At 37.1% G+C, this 24232-nt stretch overlaps 1 protein-coding gene across 2 annotated transcripts in view; it reads right to left on the bottom strand.

Moving 5' to 3' along the window:
* ralgapb (Ral GTPase activating protein non-catalytic subunit beta) overlaps nt 1-24232 on the bottom strand; it is a 120514-nt gene that overhangs the window by 36009 nt on the left and 60273 nt on the right. Inside the window, exons 10-16 of one of the 2 annotated variants that reach the window (XM_079841694.1) lie at nt 19939-20140; nt 14381-14548; nt 12080-12194; nt 11834-11981; nt 9817-9881; nt 9545-9683; nt 1674-1807 (exon numbers count right to left, since the gene is read on the bottom strand). In XM_079841694.1, coding sequence (XP_079697820.1) covers nt 1674-1807; nt 9545-9683; nt 9817-9881; nt 11834-11981; nt 12080-12194; nt 14381-14548; nt 19939-20140 — 971 coding nt within the window. The remainder of the gene's footprint in view (nt 1-1673; nt 1808-9544; nt 9684-9816; nt 9882-11833; nt 11982-12079; nt 12195-14380; nt 14549-19938; nt 20141-24232) is intronic. The other variant, XM_079841695.1, reaches the window with a different exon arrangement.

Raw genomic sequence — 24232 nt, 5'->3', positions numbered from 1 at the left:
GATTAAAAATCACAATTATTCCAAACTGACCGGTAGTGTATAAATAAAAAGACCCACTGGTTATAATAACCCTCTGGTACTTGTGCTAAAAAAAAAATTCAAATGGAATATTGTACTATAATTTAGTTTGATAATGTTTTTTATTTAACATTTTGTATTTTTAGGGGATTTTATGCTATTAAATTATATTTATGCAGTAGTTATAGTTAATTTATTCCCTTTTTGAGCAGGGACCTTAAAATTAAATTTCCAACTTAAACACTCATAAATATTGAATGTTTTGGTAACACTTTACAATTAGGTTGTATTAGTTAACATTAGTTAATGCATTAGTTAACATGAACTAACCATGAACAACACCTCTGTTCAGCATTAGTTAATCTTTGTTAATGTTAGATAATTTAAATCCAGCTGTTCATGGTTTGTTCATGTTAGTTCACAGAGCATTAACTAATGTTAGCAAGATTTTAATAATGAATTAGTAAATGTTGAAATTAATATTAATAATTAATATTAATATAAGTAGTCTACAATTTTATATTTATTGTTATTAAAAAGAAATGCACAAAAATAACATTTTCAATTTTTATTTGAAATATGTAGTGTCCAAAACACATTTTAATCTAAAACTGTGAGAAAATCAAAGCTAAATCTAAACAAGCTGTGATCCGAGGTTGACATCTAAAAAAATGAGCTTTCAGTAAGAATTTGTTTGGTTGCAGTACCAAGCGCTTCCACTAGGTTTTCCAATGACTGTGAACAATACAAGTGTGACTATTTTTCATAATCATGATTTTTTGTGTGTGTTCAGACAGCAAGCGTTAGGTTAAAGGGTTAGTTCACCCAAAAAGGAAAATTCTGTCATTAATTTCTCACCCTCATGTGGTTGGACACCCGTCAGACCTCCGTTCATCTTCAGACACAAATGAAGATATTTTAGTGTAAATCTGATGCTCTGAAAGGCCTCCATTGGCTCAATGCACTTTACACTCTCAAGACCCTTAAAAGCTACTAAAGACGTCGTTACAAAGTCCATCTCACTACAGTGGTTCTACAATAACTTTATGAAGACGAGAATAGTTTTTGTGCGCAAAAAAACTCTAAATAACGACTTATATAGTGATGACCGATTTCAAAACACGGCCTCATGAAGCTTCGAAGCGTTATGAATCAGTGAGTCGAATCAGCAGTTTGGATCATCAAATTTCAGCAGTTTGGCGGTTTGACACGCGATCCGAATCATGATTCGACTCACTGATTCATAACGCTTCGAAGCTTCATGATGCCGTGTTTTGAAATCGTCATCACTATATAAGTCGTTATTTAGGGGTTTTTTTGCGCACAAAAACTATTCTCGTCGCTTTATAAAGTTATTGTAGAACCACTGTAGTGAGATGGACTTTGTAACGACGTCTTTAGTGTCTTTTAAGGGTCTTGAGAGTGAACCGTGCATTGAGCCAATGGAAGCCTTTCAGAGCATCAGATTTACACTAAAATATCTTCATTTGTGTCTGAAGATGAACGGAGGTCTGACGGGTGTCCAACCACATGAGGGTGAGAAATTAATGACAGAATTTTCATTTTTGGGTGAACTAACCCTTTAAAAATGACCAAACAGCACCAGAGGGATAACCACTCACAATATAAATGTACAGATGAATCAGTCAGCGTACCTTGGCGAGGCCGGCCAGCAGCTCGAGGGCGGCCAGTGAGATGCTCATGTCCAGTCTCCACTGGGAGTTGAGTCTCTGGGTGAGCAGGTGGATGCTTCGGATCAGCAGCCCGGCCGCCGTGTCTGTGTGGAGAGCTGGGATATAACACACAGCACGCCACAGACAGCGGGTTAGTAACACACACGCGCGCATACAACGCAAGCCAGGCACAGAGACATGTGACGGCAATGATAAACCATACACATGAACACACACAAGCACAAGTTACAGACAATGATGACCATCTAGTCCAGCCAAATCATAACAAGCCGCGTTAGGCTTCGTTCACATCATGCTTTGAAAATAAATAAAAAGTAGGGCTGTCAAAAGATTAATCGCGTTTACATAATATATGTGTGTGTACTCTGTTAATTATTATTTATATATAAATACACACAAGCATGTATATATTAAAGAAAAAAATATTATTTTTATATATAAAACATTTATATTTATATATATTATATAATTGTATATACATGCAAATATTTCTTAAATATATACATGAATGTATGTGTATTTATTATATATAAATAATAATTAACAATATATAAATACACACACAAGCATGTATATATTTAAGAAAAAAATCTTTTTATATATAAAACATTTATATTTATATATATATTATAGATTATAAAAATGTATATACATGCAAATATTTCTTAAATATATACATGAATGTGTGTGTATTTATATATAAATAATAATTAACAGAGTACACACACATATATTATGTAAACACAAACTTTTATTTTGAACGCGATTAATCTTTTGACAGCCCTAATAAAAAGCATTCATTATGCAAAACAAAACTGGTTAAAGATCAGGGTTCCCACTCTTTTTCAGCAACCATTTTCCAGTACATTTTCAATTTTACTACGGCGGGAATAAAAGCTTTACGGCTTTAAAAGCCGTACAGTTTATTGCCATTACTTAACAATCCAGCATTTTTCAATAGGAGCTCTTAATCATACATTATGACTAACGAAGCTTGTTTACGCCACAGAATAGAAAGAAAAGGTCATTGTGACTTTATCTCGCTATACTGACTTGCGAGTTTACATATTTGTGATATAAACGCGAAAATTGTCGCAATTATTTTTTCCTCAGAATTGGACTTTATAACTTGCAATTGCAGTTTAGATCTCACAATTCTGAGAAAAGAAGTCAGAATTGCAAGATATAAACTCGCAACTGCGCAAAAAAGAATTTCTGAATTTCTGACTCACAAATGTGACTTAATATCAGAATTGTGTGATTAGTTAGCAGCTTACGAGTTAACATTCACTGCATACATTTGAGCAGTTATAGCATTAGCTAACGGCTGCAAGTGGCAACACAAGACTAAACATCATTATTCAAATACTACTCACACGCATCAAACTCCGCATTCCTGAACATGTGCTTTCTACAACTAGCGCTAATTGTTTGGGCCAGCGATAAACTCTTTATACTCGGCTAAAGAAATAACTTTTTTTTAAAGAATTTTCACAGACAACAAGATTTTCCAGGACATTTTCTCTAATTTTCCATGTGTTTTCCAGGACGAGTGGGAACCCTGAAGATGTTCAACAGCTCCATCAACAAGTTTGACGGACACCATGCAACTTCTACAAACATGCAGAGATGCATTGCGTCACATTCCTGGGATGCATTTTCTGAACGCTTTGAAGAGGACCTATGCCGCTTTTCTCCATGTTCATCTGTCTTTAGTGTGTAATGCTGTTGTTTGAGCATGAGGAAGCTCTGAGCTCTTCTCTATATCAGTGTCAGTGTTTCTGAACTCCATTGTAGTCTTTGAGTTTTCTTTCGCGAACGAACACGCCAATATTCCTCATTTAAATAATTAATATGCAGAATAAAGGGGCGGGGCCTGGTTGAGTTTAGGGCTGCAACAAACAATTATTTTGATAATCGATTAGTTGGATTAAAAAGCTTTTTTTTTAACTAACAAAACACACTATTCCACATCCTGTCCAAAGCTGTATGTGAAATGTGGAGTTTCTGCCCGAGGGCGCCCTCTGGCTTCAGTATGAATGAAACTTTTGGGTTGAAAATAAGAAAAATAATACTTCTAAATAGATTTATATGACAATCCATATGTTTTTCTTCAATGCACAGGAGTTTTAATCCCCACAGTGGATGCATAAGAGGCTCATATTTCATATTAAAGACATTTAAGAAATTGATATCACAGATAAAAAGCACAGATTTTTATAATAATATATATATTTTTTTCAATAAATCCTTAGACCTTTCTAATGATTTTTAGTCATAGGCTGTCTGCATACTAACAGGTAACCCATAATTACTTTTGTAAAATATAAATATTATTATTAATATACTGTTATATTTATTCTTAAATGCTATTTAAAATTTTTAATAATGAAAATGTTATTGTAATAGTAATATTCATTATTTTTATTTAGCAATAATAATCATAATAATTATTATTAGCCATAATAATGTATAAACACAAAAATGTTATATACACACTTTTCATTTGTAAAAAAATATATATAATAATAATAATAATAATAATATCGCAATCGCAATTTTAACCAGAATAAATCGCAATAGATATTTTCGCCAAATCGTGCAGTCCTACCAAAAACACACACACTGTGTTACCAGATAAGAGGAATGTTCTGCAGGAACACACACACACACACACACACACACACACACACACACACACACACACACACACACACACACACACACACACACACACACACACACACACACACACACACACACACACACACACACACACACACACACACACACACACACACACACACACACACACACACACACACACACACACACACACACACACACACACACACACACACACACACACACACACACACACACACACACACACACACACACACACACACACACACACACACACACACACACACACACACACACACACACACACACACACACACACACACACACACACACACACACACACACACACACACACACACACACACACACACACACACACACACACACACACACACACACACACACACACACACACACACACACACACACACACACACACACACACACTCTCTCTCTCTCTCTCTCTCTCTCTCTCTCTCTAGACACTGTACCTGTTCCTGTCATTTCTTTATCCTGTAGAAACGTCTTATTGCTTTCAAAAAATACTTTAATTACATATTGACTTTTAAAACTAAATCTAGTGTCCAACAGCAGATATTTCAGCTAAATTAATGTTTTTTCCGCTCAATATTCAATATCTCCCGCCACGCCGGCGCTCGTTCAGTGAAGATTGGAGTTTAACACAGACTGCAAGGACGTGCTTTCATGCAAAATGGAAATACTCGCATGAATTAGTAACATTTACAGATGAGTAAATCGAAAGTTATCCAGGGATAATGCCCTGATGTCTTGTGTGTGTGTGTGTGTGTTCGTGACTCTTTAGCTCCGCCCACTGCACGCCTCCACGAGCTCGGCCGTTTTCAGAAAGAATCAGTTCAGTGTATCGGTCTTTTATAAATATGATAAAACTAAAACTCTTGGGATATATGAAAGGGTAACTTCAGTGATTTAGCATTAAGCTTTGTATTTAAACTGGGTCATTTATGTAGCAGAAATGTGAAATTATTTTTGAATTTGGTGCCTTCTAGACTGAGAAAAGACAGAAAATGTACTTTTTTTTGTCTCATGTGGATGAAAGACAACAACTCCCAGAATGCACACCGTACACCGTCGTTTTGATCTTCATAGTAATACAATCATTTCGTTCAGTTAGAGAATAAACACTACAATTAAAAACTAGGGGTGCACCGATCCGATATTAGGATCGGATATCGGCCGCGATACTGACAAAATAGCTGGATCGGGGATCGGAAAAATTAACAGATCCACAAGCCGATCCAGGTGTTTTTTTCCGTCGCAGCAGAACCTACGTCATTCGTCAGCTTAACATGTGTCGCTTGCTAGAAGGGAGCGAGCCAGAGATTCGACTGTGTGGAGGAGATATTTCACGCTTGCCACGCCAACTAGTTCGTCGCTGTTTCGAGGGTATTACTGCAAAGTAAGGGTCTTTCCTGCATTGACATTTTTTTGACGGCCAAAGCCTAATTTGATGAGTTATTGTGATTTACGAGTGATGTAGAACAGATGCTGCGCTTGTGACTGAGTGACAGAGAGACCGATCTGAGAGCTCCTCCCCCGCGCGCGCTCTCTGGGTCTTCAAAATAATCAGTGTTCGCTCTCATATTTCACATATTAATCCAAATCAAAAGCTCGGAAGACCGAAACCATGTTGCACGTGACACATTCGGACAATTTTGTCCTTGAATTATCACTGGTTGTGAATTGCGCTCAAAAAACATTGACTCTTCTCTGACCAGCTGACATAAAGCATACTTTCAATAAGCGGGAGACAAATTATATCCAGTTATGAAGTGTTTTCTGTGTGTTGACATCTTTCGCGATGTTCTAACAGACGGGATTCGCACACAACGCGTCTGCTAATGTCCGATTCGTGACCTAATGACTCCTTTGAACCGAATCATTTTAACGACTGGCCAGAACAACTGATCCGTCCAACACTGAACTCATGAACTCAGTTTATTAATTTACTCAGAACGCAACTGAAATGAGAACACAAGTGTGCTTACCCAATTTAGCAAGAGTGGGTAGTAAGAATTATTTTTAATTATCAACAGTATTTCATCTTATTTCTGTTGACAATGTGTAGTAAAATAAATAGGCCTAGCCTACAATCATTTAATCTGGAGTGAGGTGAAACCAGAACAAAGTTGTTATTAGCTAGCTGAAAATTTTTATTAAATTGCATATGGTAGAAAATTAGACTATTTGTTAATTTGTAATGCTACTTTTGAATATTGATATGATTATATACCAAAACAATTATCTGTAGTGTAAAAAATGTTTGGTAACTGTCAGATTACTATTGTATGTTTGACCAATACACTGTTTTTTGTTTCCACTGCTACATTTTATTTATTTAAAGAAGTTAGATTACATTCTATTTTAGATTTGAATGCACAATTGTTTTTTAAATAAATAAGAATTCAACACCTTACATACATCTGTTATTTTGTCTTAGTTATGTTTAGTTAGTAAAGTCTGGTGCCTTTAGTCTCTTCAAGGAAGGTATAAGGTGGAAGATATACAGTTTATTATTAATTCAACAATATATCGGATCGGTATCGGGTATCGACAGATACACAAAGCCCAGGCATCGGTATCGGGACTGAAAAAGTCGGATCGGTGCACCCCTATTAAAAACTGAACGTGTCTTTTCAATAAAGTGTGAGTGAGCCGAACGAAAGTCACGTCAGACGCAGCAGTGTCAGATTTCATTCATTACGAAGACCTGAGGTAACGTTAAGCGTCAGTCTGGCACATTTTCAGATCGCATATGGAAGTTAAACTATCAGGAATTCATTGAAAAGTTAAAACACTCTCTTTGCTCTGCACCGCTCCGTTATGATTGTCCGTGCGGCCGTCTGTGTCTTACATTCTGTGAGTGAGATCTCTCCCCTATGGGCGGGTTGATAATAGGGATGGCGAAAACTAAACATTTAATTGACCGACCACCGAGCCTCATTAGCCGGTTGAAACCGGTTAACCGATTAGTTTAAAATATGCTGCGCTATTTGAAATAACAGCCGCGAGCCACGCCTGCAATTTCGCAACTCTGTCGCATCTCTCTGCTGCTCTGCCTCCGCCCTCACACACACAAAGCCGAGGAGCTTGTTTGTAATCGGAGGACAAATGGCTCCTTAGTTTCGAAATGGTTTGGGTACAAGGTGATCGCGTTGAAAATAAAGGCATTTGTCTAGCGTTAGAAGCTCATTTGAAACATTTCCGCGGCTCATTTAAGAAAATGACAGCTCCGAAGAGCATTTTAGTTAAATGCATTAAATGGCTTTAGTTTGAGGTAGTGCTAACAATAATAAAGAAAGAAGATGATCAACACCTTATGTGTTACCACTGAAATGTAGATGTAATATATTTCCAAATGTAAGCCCATCTTATGCGGAATGTTGTCTAATAGACTGCAACACGATAAAACCAATGGATAAAACATTCACCTTCCGAATGCGTAAAAGACGCACTGGCCAAGGCAGGTCTAACTCACTGTGTGCCTTATAATGAAGCACTGTATCACACAAGTTGCAACTTACATCTGTGTCGTTCTTTTTGGTGAAATGGTCCCACACACTACTTTTCTTTGCACGCTTCATACTGTCGTCTGCCCTGGCTCTAACCGCAAACCTTGTGAGCGCGCAAACCCAAACGCTGTGACTTCGCGCCAAATGTTTTTATTGGTTTATTAAGTACAAACAGGCGAGTTATGAAAAATTGAGTGTGAGGGATTTGTTCACTTCACACAAAAAGATTTTGGAATGAGATGGCTAACTGTAGTAGCGTTTAGTCCACTGTCTATAATAGCCTAATTTAGAGATCTTTTTTTTTTTAACCGACAACTTTGATCGGTTAACGTTGATACGGTTAACCATCGGTCAAACGGTCATCGGTTAATATCCCTAGTTGATCAAATGTGGAACAGCTCCATCTAGCGGCTGTAGTCTTTGCCTCTGGCCAAAAAATACTCAGATGACGCAAAATGACGATATTTGCGTCATTGGAGGATTTTTTCCAGAAATAAAATGCATAATTCTCTCGTCTCAGGGGGATATGAGGGGGGAAAGTACCATCATTTGAATATACTATCGGGTTTCTACTGATACAAAGCCTAATGCTAAATCACTGAAGTTACCCTTAAAGGGTTAGTTCACCCAAAAATGAAAATTCTGTCATTAATGACTTCCCCTCATGTGGTTGGACACCCGTCAGACCTCCGTTCATCTTCAGACACAAATGAAGATATTTTAGTGTAAATCTGATGCTCTGAAAGGCCTCCATTGGCTCAATGCACTTTACACTCTCAAGACCCTTAAAAGGCACTAAAGACGTCGTTACAAAGTCCATCTCACTACAGTGGTTCTACAATAACTTTATGAATCGGCGAGAATAGTTTTTGTGCGCAAAAAAACCCTAAATAATGACTTATATAGTGATGACGATTTCAAAACACGGCCTCGTGAAGCTTCGAAGCGTTATGAATCAGTGAGTCGAATCATGATTCGGATCGCGTGTCAAACCGCCAAACTGCTGAAATCGCGTGACTTTGGCGATCCAAACCGCTGAATCGACTCACTGATTCATAACGCTCCAAACTGCTGAATCGACTCACTGATTCATAACGCTCCAAACCGCTGAATCGACTCACTGATTCATAACGCTTCGAAGCTTCATGATGCCGTGTTTTGAAATCGTCATCACTATATAAGTCGTTATTTAGGGGTTTTTTTTGCGCACAAAAACTATTCTCGTCTTCATAAAGTTATTGTAGAGCCGCTGTAGTGAGATGGACTTTGTAACGACGTCTTTAGTGTCTTTTAAGGGTCTTGAGAGTGTAAAGTGCATTGAGCCAATGGAGGCCTTTCAGAGCATCAGATTTACACTAAAATATCTTCATTTGTGTCTGAAGATGAACGGAGGTCTGACGGGTGTCCAACGACATGTGGGTGAGTAATTAATGACAGAATTTTCATTTTTGGGTGAACTAACCCTTTAAAGGATCAACGCTACTCTATAAGATGAACATGAGATTGGCAGAAACTGTGTGTGTTATGACCCCTTTAAGAGGAATGAAAGCAATTGGTCAAAGTCAAACCGTTGAAAGCTCAAATGCCTTTAACGCAGCTCAGATGTGGCGGTCGGTTCCCCATAGTGAGCCTTACCATAGTCCCTCAGCAGGGCCTGGGCGGGACGTTCGCTGTCTGGGGTTGTGGCCTCAGAGCTTCCTGCGCTAGCATTGCTGATGCCACTGTTATTGCGACTGTGGCTTTTCGCCAGAGAATGGCTTCCATCCACACTGCCCTGTAAAGCACAACACACCAGCTCTTCATCAATGGATTTTTAAATCGGTGTGATTGCTCTTGCAGACACTTGAAATCCAGTTCAAGTTCTCTCTTTGATATCCTAAATAACAAACAGGAAGTACAACTCGTACCACTTCAGCTTGGGCACCGACAGACTCCAACAGAGCCGAATCCTGGACGATATTCAGCATCGCCGCTGTAAAAGACACAAAGTTATCAATTCTTCCGTCTGAAAACTTTTATTTAACCCTCTGGTGCTCATTTCTGACCGGAAAATTTTCTGTTTTGAAATGTTAAAAATCACAGCTTCATCGGAGTGATATGAAACGTGCTGACTTTTCTTGCATTAGGTATGTAAACACACAACAAAATTGGGGTCATGATTCGAGCATGCTAATTGGTCGTAAAAAAAAAAGTAGCGTTCATTGTCTTCGGTCATAAATGACAGACCATAGGAAATGAATGGGAAATCTGCAAAAACACAAATTCACAGAAAAAAAATCTATATTTCTAACAAACAAAAAAATATCTAAAACTTTATAATAAATAGTCTTTGAGATTTTTTTAAATATATATTCAAATCCTAGCCTGACGTCGTCATACTCAATTCTAGTCAGAATATGAGTCTGATTCTGCTCCGTTGGGCTGTGATTATGGGGCGTGTTTCAACCGAACCAGGAAAGACCTCAATTGGATAGACCTACAACCAATCAGAGCAACGGAGCGACCGAGCGACGCATAACGTTAGTAGTCAAATGTCAACAGAACTCAATTGCACTGTGTTGCCAAGTCCGCGGGTTGAAGCGACCCCAATTATGTGATATACAGACCCAGGAATGGGAATTTTAGCAGGCAGTCCTTCCAAAATAACACATATTTTACCCCCCAAATGCCTTTTTTTCCCCGGAGAACCCCCCTGGAAAGCTATTGGGCTTGTTTTTGGCTAGTTTTGAGGAACGTTAGCAATTGGGCGGGTTTTGTTGTAAAAACTTGGCAACCCTGTCTGCACGCACGCTGGAATAAGTAGCCTAACGTTAGATGAAAAAGATGAGTGTAAAAGAACTTTGCCGGTGTTGTAAAAAAAGATTTTAAGGATACACAGAGTACTTACCAACACGATCATCATTTCTGAGAGAAATAGTAAAGGTGAATGCATATACGAACAAGTTCTCCGTTTAGGATTAGAACAAATTCAACCCAAGCGCTCTTTGATGACGTGGATGATTACGTTACTGTTTATCATCTGTCCATCATCGTCTAAAGCCCGCCCTGACAATTTCATTGGTCCGAACAGTTTCTGTTCAGGCATAATTACTCCTCTATTGAGCAAGTCCAGACCGAACTGCCCGAGTAAAAATGTTGTGGGCGGGGCTAAGTTCGGCTGGCATCCAGGCTATTCAAATCCATCAAAAAAAAATAATTAAATGTGTTCAAAACAGAACTAGTGAATTCTCAAGCCTCTCCACAGAGACCTCTAGTGGTTACACACATGGTTGCATGATTTCTTAAATAATTCTAAAAGAGGGCACTAATCTGCCTTTAAAAAAATTATTTTGAAGGCCTAGTCTCTATTTTAACCTGAAATACTGCAATAATTAAAACAAAAAATGTAATTAGAAAAAATAAAATTTGTATAGTTTTCAATGGCAAAAATAGACCATAATTATTGCATAAATATTAAAAAATACCATCAAATCATCTCAAAATACAAAATTAAAAAGAAAAAATATTATTGAAGAAAAATAAATTGCATTGGTTTTACTGGGGTGGAGGAAGATACATTTTTAGGCGTCCGGTCACTTATGACCGGGAAGACAACCAATGCAACCCCTAAACCAAGAGCACCAGAGGGTTAAGCTATGTCATATTCTTTAACCATCACTTGTTTTAAATACTTTTGCATGTTTTAAGGGAAGATTAAAACAGACTGCCAGTTTGCATAATCTACTGCCAGTTTGCATAATCTTTCAATTTATGAAATTAAACTGAAGGGCTTAACGCTAAGGACACTACATACTTCCTTATTGCTTTTATAACAATTGAATAATAATAAAACTAAATAATGATATAGTTATTATTCTAATAATGTTTGTTTTATAGTATTTCCCTTGACAACAGCAAACGCACATATTGAACAGGCAGCCGTACCCAGTATCATCTGTGTATTGATCGAGTCTGTCTCTGTTTGCAGGGCGCCAATCAAAATATTGACCAATCGCAGCTTCAGGGACAGGAAGGTGACCGCCTTGTCATGGAGTGAGTTGTCATCATTGCTGAATTTCCCTTCCAACAGAACCTGCAAATGTAATTAGAAAACCGCCAATTCAATTTGGTTTTTTTTTCTCAGAAAATTAAGTTCCCCAGGCAGATTACTAGATAATAAACCCCTTTTACCTCCGATTTGACGTTGCCAAAGTGGTGAGGGAGAGGAAGCATGGACAACAGGATATGGATGGAAGCTCTCCTCAGCTCAGTAGGGTTCACATACGACTTAAACTTGGACAACTCTCTGACGGAGCAAAATTAACAGAAGAAATGTTGTGAAAACAATCGGGTGTGCGATAAGCACCGTCTATGATATATAAAGCTGATGATATAGAGTATGGAAGCTTGTTTCCGCCACAAAATAAAACGTTTTAAAAGATAATTGCGACTTTTTAATCGCACACTTGTGAACTTGCATCTCGCAATTCTGAAAGTTTTCCTCAGAATCGTGAAATGCGAGCTAAATAGTCGCGATTACCTTTTTATTTTTTTATTTCATGGCAGAAGCAAGCTTCCATAACAGAGTATGTCACTCACATTGAAAAAAACTAACTAAAATACACCTAGCGTGCATGTGATGTAGCCTTATGTCAAAAATGACTATAACATATATAAATATAAGAAAAGGACTCATACAGTTAAGCAATATTTCACGAGCAAAAGTGCTGCTTTTTCCCAAATATGTGACTGCTTTTATACAGTAGTTTCAAAAACAAGAAGTTAATACATTTTAGAAACATTATTGTCTGTTTTTGGTCTATTTCGCCAACGAAACTAGTTCCTAACAGAGAATTGGAATGAGAGGGGTCATGAAATGAGAAATCAGCTTTCCCTTGAGCTTTTGATATATAAAAGTACATCATGATAAAAGAATATCCTGTTAGTTTCGGAGCTGAAAACGTCCTTGTTAGTCAAAGAAAAGCTTTTATTGACACCAGGCCCAGCAAACGCTCGATCTCAGAATATGCCCGGCTATGATGTCAGAGTGTAGTGAAGCAACAGAAGAACAACGCCTGATTCTGTAGCCCCGCCCACCGACTCGTGCCACTAACATGACACTGGCCTACATGGAGGTAAACCGCATCGGATTTCTAAACATACCACATAAGCTTCATTCGGATTCCAATATTATGAACGCATGGATGAACTTTATTTTTAATGAATATCCAGCTCACGTGGGGAAGACATTGCGTGTCTGTTCCTTCATTTAACCGCGGATTCGTTTATAAACAAGAGACTGGATTTCGCAGACAGGATGAGATTACATGAACGAATGAAGCAACACACTAATGTGAGTAAAACATGTTTTTTATATGTGACAGCACTGCATTGTTACAGATCGTATTGATTATGTGTACATGTCTAACTGAATATTAGCATGCTGTCACAGGCTGGAGAATCCTTTATTTGTGGTGTTGTTGGTTCATTGCGAATCGGGATCAGACTCGGACATGTATTTTTCTTGATGTGCGTTCACTCTCTTGACTTGAAATTTGAAGGGCATGCGCATGCATGTGTGTGTGTGTGTGTGTGTACGGTTCGCAGGTGTATATTCACCGGTCGCGCGGGCCAAGTAATAAAAAATTAAAAAACATTCCAATCAAATCGTGGGTATACTAGAGATAAATCATTGTGTTTGTTTGAAAAAGGCATTTTGCGAGCCTTGTGGGCGATTTTTTCCTGTTGCATTTCCCCCACAAGCTTTCAAAACAATTCCCACATGTGCTGGCAGGGGAGCCGAAGCTCATTAAATATGCAAATCTTAATGAGCTCCAATCCAATCCTAGCCGTGGGCGTTTACTTCCAAGTCTTCAGTTCGGCACGCCCATCAAAATCTGAGCGTTCTTTGAGAGAGCCTCAAAACCAGGGCAGAAAATAGCCTATTACTTATTCATTATGATGTTTTTGAATGTAAAAACCACGCGAACATCATAAGTTGACCTCAGACAACAGTATAAACAAATAAAAAAGCCAGTTCATGACCCCTTTAAAACATTAATCTCATATCATTATTCATGCATTGTAATTGCAGTGTACATACATGTAAATGCTGCTTTAGATACAGCTAGATAAGGCTTTTGTTGATACTCATTTAATTGGATTAGTGACTAATTATTCCAAATGAATAGATTTAATGTTAGAATTGGACATAAAATATGAGGCATACATCTCATAAGGTTAGAAAGAAATGCCTGTGAAATCAATTTTAGGTGGAAATTATCCCCCCGTAAGGAAAGTTAATTTCTGACACTGCTGTAAACCAAACAACACACAAAATATGAAACGCTTTGGTAGTCAGTCAGCAAAACACTAAATTATCATTATCGCCAAAACCCCAGAAAATACTGAGATGTCACTTTTTCTCAATATCGCCCAACCCAAGAATGTAGAAAAGATCCAGTTTCACAGACATCAGAAAACATTGCTCACCGATCCGGTAAGATGGTCTCCAGTGCAGATATGAAATACGGGACCACGACATTGATCCCTTTGAGATCGGAGCAGAACAGAGCCGAAGAGTTCAGGATGATGCTGGCTAGAACTGGCCGACAAATGAAGTCCGAAATCTGAAGACCCTGGATCAGGACCATGTAGAACCTGACACAACCATCAGATACAGAAGGGAAGTCGATTCCTTTGAGTTAATGTGCCCCTGTTATGATTTATCAGATATTACCTTTCATGTGGTGTGTAATTGAGCTGTTTGTGAATGTAAAAGGTCTGCAAAGTTTCAAAGATAAATGAAGTTATTGAAGCGTTTCTGCCCGAAACGAGTCGTTAGTAAATCCAGCCGTACTTCCTGCTCCAGTCTATGACTACGTTTACATGGACAGCAGTAATCTAATTAATAACCTTATTCTGAATAAGACAATATTCTGATTAAGGCATTTACATGGGTTGCTTTTAGAACATTACGTTCATGTTCTTGTTTTACATGTTACAGAACATAGCTCGATTAATGGTACGTCATTACATCCCCATGTTACTTTATAAAAACGAGTGATTTTTATACTTTTTAATGTAATTTTTTAAATATACAGTCCCCTCCAAAAGTATTGGAACAGTGAGGACTATTCCTTTATTTTTTCTGTAGACTGAAAACATTTGGGTTTGACATCAAACAATTTATATGAGACAAAAGATCAACATTTCAGCTTTTATTTCCAGGTATTTACATCTGGATCTGATACACAACTTAGAAGATATAACCTTTTGTTTGAACCCACCCATTTCTCATGTGACCAAAAGTATTGGAACAGATTAACTTAAAATAGATTAAAGTGAATAAGACTTAATATTTAGTTGAAAATCCTTTGCTTGCAATAACTGCATCAAGCCTATGACCCATTGACATCACCAAACTTTTGCATTCTTCTTTTGTAATGCTTTTCCAGGCTTCCACTGCAGCCTCTTTCAGTTGTTGTTTGTTTTGGGGGGTTACTCCCTTCAGTCTCTTTTTTAGCAGGTAAAATGCATGCTCTATAGGGTTTAAGTCTGGAGATTGACTTGGCCAGTCTAAAACCTTCCACTTTTTGCCCCTGATGAATTCCTTTGTTGCTTTGGCACTGTGTTTTGGGTCATTATCTTGCTGCATGATGAAGGATCTCCCAATCAGTTTGGTTGCATTTGTCTGTAAATTGGCAGACAAAATTTTTCTGTACACTTCAGAGTTAATTTTGCTGCTGCCATCATGTGTTACATCATCAATGAAGATCAATGAGCCCGTCCCAGAAGAAGCCATGCAAGCCCAAGCCATGACATTACCTCCACCGTGTTTCACAGATGAGCTTGTATGTTTGGGGTCATGAGCAGGTCCTTTTTTTCTCCAAACTTTAGCCTTTCCATCACTTTGGTAGAGGTTAATCTTTGTCTCATCAGTCCATAAAACTTTGCCCCAGAATGTTTGAGGCTTGTCTCTGTAGTTTTTGGCAAATTCCAGCCTGGCCTTCTTATTCTTCTTGCTAATGAGAGGTTTGCATCTTCTGGTGTAGCCTCTGTACTTTTGTTCATGAAGTCTTCTGCGTACAGTAGACTGTGATACCTTCACTCCTGCCCTCTTGAGGTTGTTGCTGATGTCACTAACAGTTGTTTTAGGGTCTTTCTTTACAGCTCTCACAATGTTTCTGTCGTCAACAGCTGATGTTTTTCTTGGTCTACCCATTCAAGGTCTGTTACTTAGTACACCAGTGGTTTCTTTCTTCTTCAGGACATTCCAAATGGTTGTACTTGCTATGGTCAATGTTTGTGCAATGGCTCTGATTGATTTTCCATCTTCTCTCAGCTTCACAATTGCTTGTTTTTCACCCATAGACAGCTCTCTGGTTTTCATGTTGGTTACACGTCTAACTATAAATGCAGTCTGCACAGGCAAAACCCAAATCTGAAACTGAGTGCAGACATTTAGTGCTATTTATTGTTTGAATAATCAATGTAATAGGACACACCAGGGCAACAAAACACACCTGTCAGTCACATGTTCCAATACTTTTGGTCACATGAGAAATGGGTGGGTTCAAACAAAAGGTTATATCTTCTAAGTTGTGTATCAGATCCAGATGTAAATGCCTGGAAATAAAAGCTGAAAGATTGATCTTTTGTCTCATTTACATTTTTGGATGTCAAACCCAAATGTTTTCAGTCTACAGAAAAAATAAAGGAATAGTCCTCACTGTTCCAATACTTTTGGAGGGGACTGTATATATATATATATATAGATGATTGTTGAGGGGGGCACTTTTGATACATTTTTGAGACAAGCCCCCAAAGCCCTCCCCTCTGCACTTGCCTGGTGTGTGTGTGTGTGTGTGTGTCCGGTCACAAAATGCGGCGAAAAATCCTACACAACGTTAATAGTTAGATTAATGTGTCTACAATGCACTTAGATAATGCAACTAAAATAGGCATACTCCACATGCCTTAATTCGATTTTTGTTTAATTCGAGTATGGCTTTAACTGGATTAAGGTAATTAGAAATCGCTGTTTACATGGAAGCTTCTTAATCAGAGTATGGTCTTAATCAGATTAATATCAGAGTATTGTTGTCCATGTAAACATACTGTATGTTGGTTTGTAGCAAATTTGCATAATGCCAGCCTATGGTCTTCTTTGGCTGCTGCGAACAATGTCTAATTTGCCCCGCCCTCAAACACTGTTGCAACCAATCACAATAGACTGGGTCATCTGACCAATCAGAGCAGAGCAGGCTCTTGGAAAGGAGAGGTTTTAGAAAGACTGAAGCTGTGTCCGAAATCGAATACTTCTCTAGTATATAGTACGCGAAAAACTTTAGGCGAAAAGTACCAGTATGAACTACTACTTCCGGCGAGATTCTGAAGTGCGCATTCGATGGGACACTTTACTATCCCATGAGGCCACGGGAGAGGGTTTATGAATGGAGGTGAAGGGACGCAACCAATCGGCTCCTCCCGCAGTTTCTCTTGAAGCCGACACGGAAGTGACTTAAACTGCAGTTCATGGTCTGGCCACTAGAGGAGCAGAATCTCATTGAGCTCATGTTAAAATGCCCAACTTTACAGCAGAAGAACACATGTGCCTCTTACAATAAACTGTGGTTTTGGTCTATATATCTAATTTTGCACTTCATGACGACTGTGAGGGGGGTGAATTTTTATAACTCATTTGTTTACATAACAAAGCATTAAAGTTCTGCATAATTAAAAGAACACTCTGTTTTTAGAAATAGGGCTTATTCAACATCTTTCCTACATTTAGATATGTGGGCAAATGCAATTTTGTCTCAGTGCATGCATTGTTTTAGTTTGGCAGGGTCGCCGCTAGCTTAGCTTAGCATAATGAATGGAATCCTATGTTGCCAGCTAGCATGTCCAGAGTAAAAATGATCCAAAAAAATTACTTCTTATGGCATGCGTATTCACAACGAGTACAAATCGCGATGCAGATTAAGACTAGGCGATTTCCTAGGCAGATATTAACATGGGACTATATTATGGGGAAGCACAGGCGAAGCACTGCTACTTGGGCGCAGAGATATCACGCAACACATGAAATCCCAGTGATATCTCAGCACCCAAGTAGCAGTGCTTCTGGTGGGTTAGGTGTTTTTTTTTTTTTTTTGGAACACTTTTACTTGGGACATGCTAGCTGGCAACATAGGATTCCATTCATTATGCTAAGCTAAGTTAGCGGCGACCCTGCCAAACTAAAACAATGCATGCACTAAGACAAAAATGCATTTGCCCACATATCTAAATGTAGGAAAGATGTTGAATAAGCCCTATTTCTAAAAACAGTGGAGTGTTTCTTTAAAGGGTTAGTTCACCCAAAAATGAAAATTCGGTCATTAATTACTTCCCCTCATGTGGTTGGACACCCGTCAGACCTCCATTCATCTTCAGACACAAATGAAGATATTTTAGTGTAAATCTGATGCTCTGAAAGGCCTCCATTGGCTCAATGCACTTTACACTCTCAAGACCCTTAAAAGCTACTAAAGACGTCGTTACAAAGTCCATCTCACTACAGTGGCTCTACAATAACTTTATGAATCGGCGACAATAGTTTTTGTGCGCAAAAAAACCCTAAAGAACGACTTATATAGTGATGACGATTTCAAAACACGGCCTCATGAAGCTTCGAAGCATTATGAATCAGTGAGTCGAATTATGATTCTGATCGCGTGTCAAACTGCTGAAATTTGCCGATCCAAACTGCTGAATCGACTCACTGATTCATAACGCTTCGAAGTTTCATGAGGCCGTGTTTTGAAATCGTCATCACTATATAAGTCGTTATTAAGGGGTTTTTTGCGCACAAAAACTATTCTCGCCGATTCATAAAGTTATTGGCCACTGTAGTGAGATGGACTTTGTAACGACGTCTTTAGTGTCTTTTAAGGGTCTTGAGAGTGTAAAGTGCATTGAGCCAATGGAGGCCTTTCAGAGCATCAGATTTACACTAAAATATCTTCATTTGTGTCTGAAGATGAACGGAGGTCTGACGGGTGTCCAACCACATGAGGGTGAGGAATTAATGACAGAATTTTCATTTTTGGGTGAACTAACCCTTTAAGGGTGTGGCACTTTGAGTGACAGGTGGATTGCCGTTTGTCTGCTGTCTGTTAGTCATCACCTCAGCTCCGCCCACGTCCCGCCTCTTTGCACATTTTCTGTTATCCAGGAGTGATGCGCGATGACACACTGACAAGATGGCGACGGCCAGCTCGACTCGACTTTACGCTTCAAAACTGCTCTTCAGATCCTATGGGGGACGTCACGGACACTACGGCCATATTTTTTTACAGTCTATGGTTCTGACGCTGGTCGGTCACATGACAACAACATGGCGGATTTAGCACGTTTGGATTACATTTATACTTTTTTTAACAGTCACGAAGTTCAAATTCAAATGTAGTGCCTACTCACAAAGTACGCAATTTCAGACGCAGCATGAAACCGTTTCAGAGCTGATGCTGCACTGAAAAAATGCTTTTCTTACTTAGTATTTTTGTCTTGTTTTCAGTCCAAATATCTAGAAAATCTTACATTTAAGAAGCATTTACTAGACAAGCAAAAGTTGTTGTCTTGATTTGGGGGGAAATAACTCAAAATTAAGGGAGTTTTTGCTTAAAATTAGCACAATTATCTGCCATTGGGGTAAACAAATTAATCTTAATTCAAACAGAAAACAAGATTATTTTGTTTACCCCATTGGCAGATTATTTTGCTAATTTTAAGCAAAAACTCCCTTAATTTTGAGTTATTTCCCCCCAAATCAAGACAATAATTTTTATTTGGCTGTTAAATGCTTCTTGTTTTGAGAATTTTGAGATGTTTGGACCAGAAACAAGACAAAAATACTAAGTAAGAAAAGCATTTTTTGCAGTGTGCAGTGGATATTATGAGAATATTAGAGAAAATGTAAGTGTTTTATGATCTTGGATGCATGTAAACCGATTATAGGAGACTCCAAAACAAAATTTGCTTCCTTGAGAACAACTAGCGATTACCTGGACAGGTACACAGGAAGAATCTCCTCTCCAGTCTTCTTACTGCAGAAGATCCTGCACAGCGTCCCACACGCTTCAGCTCGACCAGACTCGTAATTATCCGGAAACTCGTTGGCGTCAAACATGGGGTTGGAGACCATGGTGTCCGTGGACATCTGAGAGCCTTTACGTCTCAGTTCCACTCCAGCTTGAGTCGCCAGGGCTGAGAGAGAGAGAGAGAGAGAGAGAGAGAGAGACGGACAGGGAGAGACACAAACGCAAACACTAAGTGACACTTTCACATGCGTATCGCAGGAGGCCATGACAGGGATTACCGACAAAGAGATCTTACAGAGAAATAACACACGGCCACTCATTTGCTCTAATCTCCTGATATTAAGATTTGAAACATTAACATCATGATTTTCCGTAAAGCTGCTTTGGTATTTATGTGATCAGAAATTAAGTCAAGTCAAACATGGTTTCAATGCTGGATATTTTGTAGGATTTTTAAAAAATAAATTAATCATAATCGTATATATATTCAGCTTAAAGATGTCAACGTTCAATGCATTGAGCTTTATAAGCAGCAAACTACAACTAAGAGCTGTAATGCTGTCAGAACAACGGCGTTCAATGGTTCTAACTTGATCTTTTGATGCACTGCCAATGATTATTAGACAATGCGTGATATATTATTACACGGGCAAAATATGTGGACGTATACAGACAGTGCAACTTCAAATTGCAAATGATTGTCAACATCTTAAAATAATGATATTTGAAAAACAACTTTCTAATATTTTACACTACTGGTCAAAAGTTTGGAATTAAGTTTTTTTTTTTTGTATGTTTTTAAAAGAAAATTGATGACAAGTACAGTAAAAACAGTCATTCAACTATAAAAATATATATTATTAGATAAAATATTACTATTTAAATTAAGTGTTTTCTATGGGAATATTTTGTAAAATGTATTTCAGTTTATATATATATATATATATATATATATATATATATATATATATATATATATATATATATATATATATATATATATATATATATATATATATATATATATATATATATATATATATATATATATATATATAGTGTTATAATTTAAAATATATTACAAAACAATTACAAAAATATTACAATTTAAAATGTTTTCTGTTAATATTTTGTTAAATGTAATTTATTAATGTGACCAAAGCTGAATTTTCAGCATCATACTTTGTAATAAATTACAAAAATATTACAATTTTAAAGAAGTGTTACAATTTAAAATATATATTATTACAAAAACTATTACAATTTAAAATGTTTTCTACGCAAATATTTTGTAAAAATGTAATTTATTTCAGTTTTCAGTTATAAATACAAAAATATTATACTATATACATTATATAAATATATTCACAAAAAATATTAATGTAAAATAAGCGTTACATTTTAAAAAGATATCCATTACACAGCAATATTACAAAAAATATTACAATTTCAAATGTTGTGTTAATATTTTGTTAAAAGTAATTTATTCATGTGATCAAAGCTGAATTTTCAGCATCATAGTTTGCAATAAATTACATAAATATTACAACTTAAAATATTTTCTATGTGAATATTTTGTAAGATGTAATTTATTGCTGTTATATATATATACACTACATATATGTATGTATGTATGTATGTATGCATGTATATATGTATGTATGTAAAGTGTTACAATTTAAAATATATATTACAAAAAATATTACAATTTATAATGTTTTCTATTAATATTTTGTTAAATGTCATTTATTCTTGTGATCAAAGCTGAATTTTCAGCATTTACAAAAATATTACAACTTAAAATGTTTTCTATGCACATATTTTGTAAAAATGTAATTTATTTCAGTTTTCAGTTACCGGTATACATACAAAAATAATATATTATGTATATATAATAAAACTATATTTACAAAAATATTCCAATTTAAAATGTTTTGTATTAATATTTTGTAAAATGTAATTTATTCTTGTGATCAAGGCTGAATTTTTAGCCTCATTAAAAGTAAAAAGTCATATTGAACTATAATATATATATATTACAAAAAAATATATAACAATTTAAAATAAGTGTTTTCTATGTGAATATTTAGTAAAGTGTAATTTGTTCTTGTGATCAAAGCTGAATTTATCATCATTACTCCAGTCTTCAGAAATCATTCTAATATGATGATTTGCTGCACAAAAATATTCCAATCGAAATTATTCGTATTACTATTCCAAACTTCTGACCGGTAAAGTATATGTTTAAATACAGAGTGAACGGGGTCCAGTGAAAGTCACCGTGTTTAAATATTACACATTAATCCTCGTTTGTAGCTGTAAATAGTCACATTATAAAAGACGTATCCTTCCACAGGAGTTTATTACATCTGTTTGACAGGCATAATTTCATTTGCAGTAGGAAGCGAGCGCTAATCTAATGGGACTTTTACGACACAGGCACGTTTGTATCTATTTGGAGGGGACAAAATGGCATTGTAGTGCCATAATGTGCGATTGTTTTTGTGCTTTTCTACATCTCCTGGTCAGTATCCCTGTTATCAGAGCATGTCAGTTGGGTTTCATGTCAGACAAACGTTGATTAAAGGCCAATTTGTATAGTCCAGCATCCTAAATTAAGACATTAAGGCACAATATGGCTGAAAAACAAATTGCACCAACAACCACGACATGCAGAAATATCCATACAAAACATAAAAGGAACAAATGAAAACTGATAGAAATGAATCAAACGCTAACGCAAAACAAAAGCTGTCAAATAAATGCTGGGCAAAAACTCAAAACAACATTGGTTGGTGTGTTTCTTTGGAGAAGATCAGTTAGTACAGGTCCTTCAGGAGATGGTATGGGGAGGAACTAGTTTTAATGATGGCGGGGGTAAGTTGAATCAAGGAGGAGGATCAAGCGCAACAAACATTCTCGGGTCTCGGCGGCCGCCAATGTCCCACCTTAGGATCCTGAATATTTGTTGCAGTTGAGCCAATGAGATTTGGGCAGCAGTCAAAACACTCCCGGACCTTTAACTCAAGCAGCTTATGCGCAAGTCTCTTGCCCCAAGAAAACAAGTACTGCAACAATGAACGAGTGACAGAGTAACGAAAGAAAACAAACTGAAATGAACCAAATAACTGCAACTGGTAAAGCTTGTGTTCCTACTTACAAGATTTATAAGAAAGAAGAATTTGGAAAAATGTTGCTGCAAGATAACAGAGATAAAATGGAAACAAATCAAAGATCAGCAGTAGTAGACTTCTTATTGTTCTGTTGTTGTGCTTTTACACACACCATTAAAAAGAGCTTCAGTTACCCATCATGCACAAATCAAAACTGAACAAAAACAATGCATGTACGCAAGGCTATCACAGAATTAAAACACTAGATTAATCCCACATTCTCTTCAAATTAAACGCCTCGTTCAGTAAATAAATCCCATAGGCCTTTGCTGCAATGGCTGAATCAGAAATCTGCTTTAGCTTAAAGGGAAAGTTCACCCAAAAATGAAAATTAGCCCATGATTTACTCTCCCCCAAGTCATCCGAGGTCATCTTATCGTTATATTACAAAAGTCCAGGCTAATCCAAGCATTAGAATTTGATTCATAGTTGCTCTGTTTTTGATGTCCATAAAAAGTGCATCTATCCATCATATAACTGCTCCACACGGCTCTGGGGTGTTAATAAAGGCCTTCTGAAGCGAATCGATGCGTTTGTGTGAGAAAAATATCCATATTTAAAACTTTATCAAGTAAACTTTCGACCGACCGCCTTCCGTGTTCAATATATGGAGAAAGTGTTGAAAGTTCCCCAGCCGAACGAAAGACTAACGCGACCAGGTCCGCTCGTCAGACGTCACAAACGCATCTTCAGTTTCACTTTCAACATTCAACACTTTTCCACGGAAGACGGTTAGTCAAAAGTTTACTTGATAAAGTCTTAAATATTAATATTTTTCTTACACAAACGCGTCGATTCGCTTCAGAAGGCCTTTATTAACACCCCAGAGCCGCGTGGAGCAGTTATATGACGGACAGATGCACTTTTTATGGACTTCAAAACAGCGCAACTATGAATAAATGCTTGGATTAACTTTTGTAATATAACTCTTTATATTATTCGTCTGAAAGAAGAATGTCATATACACCTAGGATGACTTGAGGGAGAGGAAATCATGGGCTAATTTTCATTTTTGGGTGAACTATCCCTTTAACAAACATGTTAAAATAGTCAATTAATCCGCATACAGAACTCAAAGATTTATC

This window comes from Gobio gobio (genome assembly GCF_949357685.1).
Source record: "Gobio gobio genome assembly, chromosome: 17".
Classification (NCBI taxonomy): Eukaryota; Metazoa; Chordata; class Actinopteri; order Cypriniformes; family Gobionidae; genus Gobio; species Gobio gobio.
This window is presented reverse-complemented; position numbering and strand designations above follow the sequence as displayed.